The following is a 5,847-nucleotide window of genomic DNA, read 5'->3' as shown; positions in this document are numbered from 1 at the left end:
CCAACCCCCCCCACCAACAGCTGTTGCCACATTTGCTTCCCCAACTCCTAGATGCCCTTGGTTTGCTGACCTCCCCGCTCACCCTCTCACCCTCTCACTTTCATTTGCTTGCCTGTTCTCTGTTCCTTACGTGTCCCAGGTGCCAGGATGGTGGGGGAACTCCGCTACAGGGAATTCAGAGTGCCCCTGGGCCCCGGCCTGCATGCCTATCCAGAGGAACTAATCCGCCAGCGTGTGGGCCATGATGGGCATCCCGAGTACCAGATCCGCTGGCTCATCCTCAGGCGTGGGGACGATGGGGAAGGAGGTGCGAGCCAAGTGGACTGCAAAGCTGAGCACATCCTGCTATGGATGTCCAACGATGAGATCTATGCCAACTGCCACAAGATGCTGGGCGAGGATGGCCAGGTCATCGCGCCCTCCCAAGAGACTGCAGGGGAGGCCGGGGCCCTGGACAAATCGGTGCTGGTAGAGATGGAAACAGATGTGAAATGTCTGATTCAGAGGGCCCTTCGGCAGCTGGAGGACTGTGCGGGCACCACCCCTCCTGCTCCTCTGCTTCACACTGTCCATGTGCTCAGCGCCTATGCCAGCATCGAGCCCCTCACTGGGGTCTTCAAAGACCCAAGGGTCCTGGACTTGCTCATGCACATGTTGAGTAGCCCTGACTATCAGATCCGCTGGAGCGCGGGCCGCATGATACAAGCCCTGGCCTCCCATGATGCTGGTGAGGGGCAGTGTGGGGAGGAAGGGGGAGCAGAAGAAGGGCTGGGTCGGCTCGGGGCCTCAAAGGACACTGTGGCAGGAGCCTCTGACCTCTTCAGTACGTAAATGATTCTGTTGTCCTCTTTGGAAGAAGGGGAGGTGGGTGTGGGCAACTCTGCAGAGAAAGGACTGAATCCCCAAGAACCTCCTGTTCATTGGCTTCCTATACAGAGGAAGAGTTTAGACTATTAGACTGTTAAACTATGAGGTTATTGCAGTATAGAATCACATGCATGAGCAAAATAGTTCCGAATTATGCAGCAAATCATGCCATTCCTAGTGTGTGATGGGAAAAGAATTGTAGTGACGGGAGCAGAAGGCCTCAGAGAGATCCTGGGAAGGGTGATAAGAGGGAGCAGTCACTGATTGGAATGTGGGTTCCAGGGACCCGGACCCAGATCCTGCTGTCTCTGAGCCAGCAAGAGGCCATTGAGAAACAACTGGATTTTGACAGCCGCTGTGCTCTGCTGGCTCTGTTCGCACAGGCCACACTCTCTGAACACCCCATGTCTTTCGAGGGCATTCAGCTGCCGCAGGTATTCTGTGGAGGGTTTGGGTGGGGAGCCGAGAACAAAATCTAGGGACCATGCCTTTGCATCTGTCCACAGTGGGCAGTGTGCTGAGCGAGGCTACCGCTGGGACAAGGTGGACCGTAAGTCAAAGGTTGTGACCCACAGGTCCCTGGAAGGCTGCTCTTCTCCCTGGTGAAGCACTACTTATATGTCACCTCCCTGTTGGATCAGCTAAATGACAGTGCTGTGGAAGCCGGAGCCCAGAACAACGCTGCTCCTGAGGAGCTGAGTGGGGAGAGGGGTCGTCTGGAGCTGGAGTTCTGCATGGCCATGGGCACGCTGATCTCAGAGCTGGTGCAGGCCATGCGCTGGGATTGGACTTCGAGCAAGGAGGGGCCCTCCACACGGTCCTCCTGTTCCATCTTCCAGCCCCAGTTAGCAGAAGCAAGTCCAGGGCTTCCCCCTGCCCAATCTCGGCCCTTACTCAGGAGGTCAAGGCGCTTTCGCCCTCGCTCTGAGTTTGCAAGTGGCAATACCTATGCTTTGTATGTGCGAGACACCCTGCAGCCGGGGATGCGCGTGCGGATGCTGGATGATTACGAGGAGATCAGCGCCGGCGATGAGGGCGAGTTCCGGCAGAGCAACAGTGGGGTGCCCCCCGTGCAGGTGAGCAGTGCGATGTGGAGACAACACTGGGGGATCTCATGGGGGAGGCAGACTTGGAGCTTCATGCAGGGGCCTCTGGAATAGAAGCCATCGATAAGATTGGGATGGCAAGAGGGGGTCAAACAATGGGGTGGGGGGAGCCTTTTGGAGGCCTGGCAAAAATCTGGGATTAGGAGGCTATGAGGTCAAGAAGACTTTCCCAAAGCAAGACATTCCCAAAGGTCGGATCAGGGATGCAGGGTAGTTGAGGCCAAGGTGAAGTATAGGGACGTGAGCTGTGAAGAACAGGTCGAGGAGAGTGTGTTTGTACGTATGTTCATGTTCTCCGAAGGCCAGTGGGTTGCTGTTTGCGGATTTTCCCAAACCTGGCCTGAGGACTGTTTCTCCCTGTCTTTGGTCCACAGTCAGTGGTTAAGTGAGTCCTCCCCCGCCCTTGCCCCCATGTTCTCCAGGTGTTGTGGGAGTCGACAGGCCGCACCTATTGGGTGCACTGGCACATGCTGGAGATCCTGGGCTTTGAGGAAGACATTGAGGATGTGATCGAGGCTGAGGAGTACCAGGGGGCGGTGATCAGTGGAGCGCTGGGTATAGGTGAGCCCAGAGGGGAGCAGGGGGTGAGCTCTGGGCAGGGGAAGAGTGCTCCCCATAGGCGGAGGCATCACTGCCTCTGGCCCCTCGCCACAGCCATGCCCTCCTGGCGGTGGAAGCCCATGGCAGAGCTCTACGCCGCGCCCTACGTGCTGCCCGAGGATGAGGACACTGAGGAGAGTGAACACCTGACCCAGGCCGAGTGGTGGGAGCTCCTCTTCTTCATCAAGAAGCTGGATGGACCTGACCATCAGGAAGTCCTGCAGATCCTCCAGGAGAATCTGGACGGAGAGGTAGCGACAGCCTGGAGACACTCGGGGGTCGGAGGGTCTGTGATAGAGCACGCCGAAGACCCCAGACGGGAAGTAGAGGTTGATAGAGTAAGGGGCCACAGGGCAGGGTTCTGGAATGTTCGGAGGTGTTGGTAACCTGATGGGAGAAACCAGCTGCCAACCAGGGGGAGGTTCAGGAGGGAGAGGGTTCAGACAGAGACCCCCACCTTCACGAGGGCCCTGGAGCCTCAGGGCTGGCTGGGATGCCTGCACTGAGCAGTTCTGCTTGGTGACAGATTCTGGATGATGAGATCCTGGCTGAACTGGCTGTGCCCATGGAGCTGGCACAGGACCTGCTGCTGGCGCTGCCTCAGCGACTCGATGACAGCGCACTTAGGGACCTGCTCAACTGCCGTGTCTACAGGAAATACGGGCCCGAGGCCCTGGCGGGGCAGCTGGTCTACCCATCCCTGCTAGAAGCCCAGAACCAACCCCAGGAATCAGCAGATGCAGCCAAAGTGAAAGGTGGGGCACCAGACAGACAACACCAGCTCTGCAGACTGGCCTGGGAGGGCATTAGCCTGGCAGAGAGATCTTTGCAGATTTATATGCAGTCCTGTCTGGAAGAGATAGCAACTGAGGAAGAATCTGAAACTTAGAGATAAACAATCAATGGGCATACAGCCACCGAAGTTAGAAATTTGAAAAAGAGACTAGCACCTTAAAAAGTCCCCACATTTAACTTTACTGCATGCTTTAGATATGGGGAAATGCTCTGCTCTTAGCAGACAGGAAACACTTTAGTTGTTTAGCGATTTTATTATATATGTATTTATTTGTTTAAATATTTATTTATGCATACAAGAACTGGGGTATAGGCCAGAAGTGTGGGGGATGAGACAGAGTGGGGAGCAGAACAGGCAGTATACTGAAATGCACTGCTGAGGCTCAGGGGAACGTGAGAGAGACAGGAGATGTCTGCCGCACCGTGTGGGTCACCTCCCTGGTAGGGAATCGAACTTGTGATACAGTGGCTGCAGATGGCTTCATTGTGTTGTTGTGTTGTGCTTTAACCCATTGTGCCACTAGGGAGGGCCCTAGCTATTTTTTTTTTTAAGATTTGTTTATTTATGCATACAGAACTGGGGTACAAGCCAGAGGTGCAAGGAAGATGAGAGGATTCACCAGAGACAGTGTGGGGAGCAGAACAGGCAGACTGACTGAAATATACAGCTGAGGGGAGCAGCGGGCGGGTCAGGAGAGGTCTGCCGTGCCATGTGGGTCAGCTCCCTGGCCAGGGATGGAACTTGTGTTGCAGTGACTACCGATAGCTTCGGTAGTAGTGCTGAGACTTAACCCCTGTGCCACCAGGGAGGCCCCACAAACCTAACTTTTCAAACAAAAAGTATCAAAAAATTTTAGGAAAATTTGGGAAATAAGATTGAGATTTATGAATCTGTCTCTCCTTTCCTGACCCTTCACTAACGGTGACTTCCCCCTTCCTCTAGCAAAAGACCCCGCGGCTCAGTGCCCTAGCACTCCCCTGCAGCAGCTGGTGGAGGGTTATGGTCCGACTGGGAAGATCTTTCAGGATCTGGAACGAGCTTTCAGCTCAGACGGGGCCCAGGAGAGTGAGGTCAAGCCGATCCTGCAGCAGCTCCTGCGGCAGCCCCAGCCCTTCCTGGTGATGATGCAGAGCCTCGACACCCCAGCGGCCAACAGGGCCCTGCACCTGGCTGTTCTCAGGTGAGGGGGAGATTCGAGGCAGGTTCAGGCAATAGGGTCTCTGAGGCTGGCTTCCATTCTCTCCTCCCACCTCTTGCTCCCCAGAATCCTGAAGCAGCTGGCAGATATCCCTGAAGCCCTGCTGCTCCCCTGGCATGAGGCCATGGACGCCTGCATGACCTGCCTGCGGTCCCCAGACACTGACCGAGAGGTACCCCTGCCCGGCCGTGGGGAGTGGTGGGAGGGAGAGGGCAGCCTCTGGGGTGGCCAGCCCCCCAGGGTGAGGCTCCGGAGGCTACAATGGAGCATTTGCTCTTGCTTTGGGTTGTTTTTTAAATTTCGAATTTCATTTTTTGAAATAGGTAATACACTCCCACTGTTCACATATCAAAATGATATAGAGAAGGTAATACACTGAGAAACCTCTCACCTGAGTTCCTGTTCTAATGCCCCTTCCACACCCCTTGTTGATAACCACTTGCATTAACTCACGTAACCCTCCTCTGGTTCCTTCTGCACCCGGCACATATATAAGAGATCTTGTTTGCAGAGTGAAATATGTGTGTGTTTCTATATAGATACACACATTAGAGCCTCGGTGACTCCTTTTTGGCTGGCATGTGGGAAGAAGGGGAATGAAGGAGGCAGCATCCCTTGCCCCAGAAGGCCCTGGCACAGATGCTTGGCAAGGGGCCAGCGAACTAGGTCATGGTGTCGGGGACTCTGTGTAAAAGCACAGCCCTGCCTGGCCCCATCTCTTCTGCCTGTTTGGGGGTCTGCGCATCTCACAACACAGCCCTGCAGTTGGTTCTTGGGACAGCCGGGCCTGAAAAGAACAAATCTGGGGTTCTCTACCCCTCTTGCCAGCACAATCAGGAGCTGAGAACCCAGAGTGGCAGGGCAGCTCTGGCCGTTCCCATTTCTGTTTGCTCTTGGCTCTCTACATCACCAGGCTCTCTTGTGCCCTCCTGGCCTGTCCTTTTACTTCTCGCTTTGTAGAGAAGTAAAGATGAAGATGCCCTCATGGCCTCCCTGGTAATGCAGGAGTTAAAGTCTCAGTGTTATCAAGCTATCCGCAGCCACTGCAGCCTGAGTTGGATCCCCACCCAGGGGGGCAGCAGGTCTCTCTCTCATCTCAGCTGCTGCTCCCCTCAGCAGTGTATTTCAGTCAGTCTGCCCATTCCCGCCACTCTGTCTCTGGTGAGTCCTCACACCCCGCCTCTGACTTGGACCACAGTTCTTGTATGCATAATAAATCTTTTTTTTTTTTTAAGATTTATGTATTTATTCATACAGAACAGGGGTACAGGCCAGAGATG

The 5,847-nt window shown here is 54.9% G+C and overlaps 1 protein-coding gene across 2 annotated transcripts in view; it reads left to right on the top strand.

Annotated features, from left to right (window-relative positions):
• LOC101630853 (39S ribosomal protein L2, mitochondrial) overlaps positions 1-5,847 on the top strand; it is an 18,826-nt gene that overhangs the window by 5,055 nt on the left and 7,924 nt on the right. The window contains exons 6-13 of one of the 2 annotated variants that reach the window (XM_004673505.2): positions 113-727; positions 1,150-1,301; positions 1,443-1,943; positions 2,396-2,534; positions 2,628-2,824; positions 3,100-3,328; positions 4,312-4,549; positions 4,634-4,739. In XM_004673505.2, coding sequence (XP_004673562.2) covers positions 113-727; positions 1,150-1,301; positions 1,443-1,943; positions 2,396-2,534; positions 2,628-2,824; positions 3,100-3,328; positions 4,312-4,549; positions 4,634-4,739 — 2,177 coding nt within the window. Of the gene's footprint in view, positions 1-112; positions 824-1,149; positions 1,302-1,442; positions 1,944-2,395; positions 2,535-2,627; positions 2,825-3,099; positions 3,329-4,311; positions 4,550-4,633; positions 4,740-5,847 lie in introns of both variants that reach the window. The other variant, XM_012722054.1, reaches the window with a different exon arrangement.

The sequence above is a fragment of the Condylura cristata genome, unplaced genomic scaffold, assembly GCF_000260355.1.
Source record: "Condylura cristata isolate star-nosed mole 26May11 unplaced genomic scaffold, ConCri1.0 scaffold00001, whole genome shotgun sequence".
Lineage (NCBI taxonomy): Eukaryota > Metazoa > Chordata > Mammalia > Eulipotyphla > Talpidae > Condylura > Condylura cristata.
The sequence above is the reverse complement of the archived record's forward strand: the minus strand, read 5'-3'. Positions and strand labels throughout refer to the sequence as shown.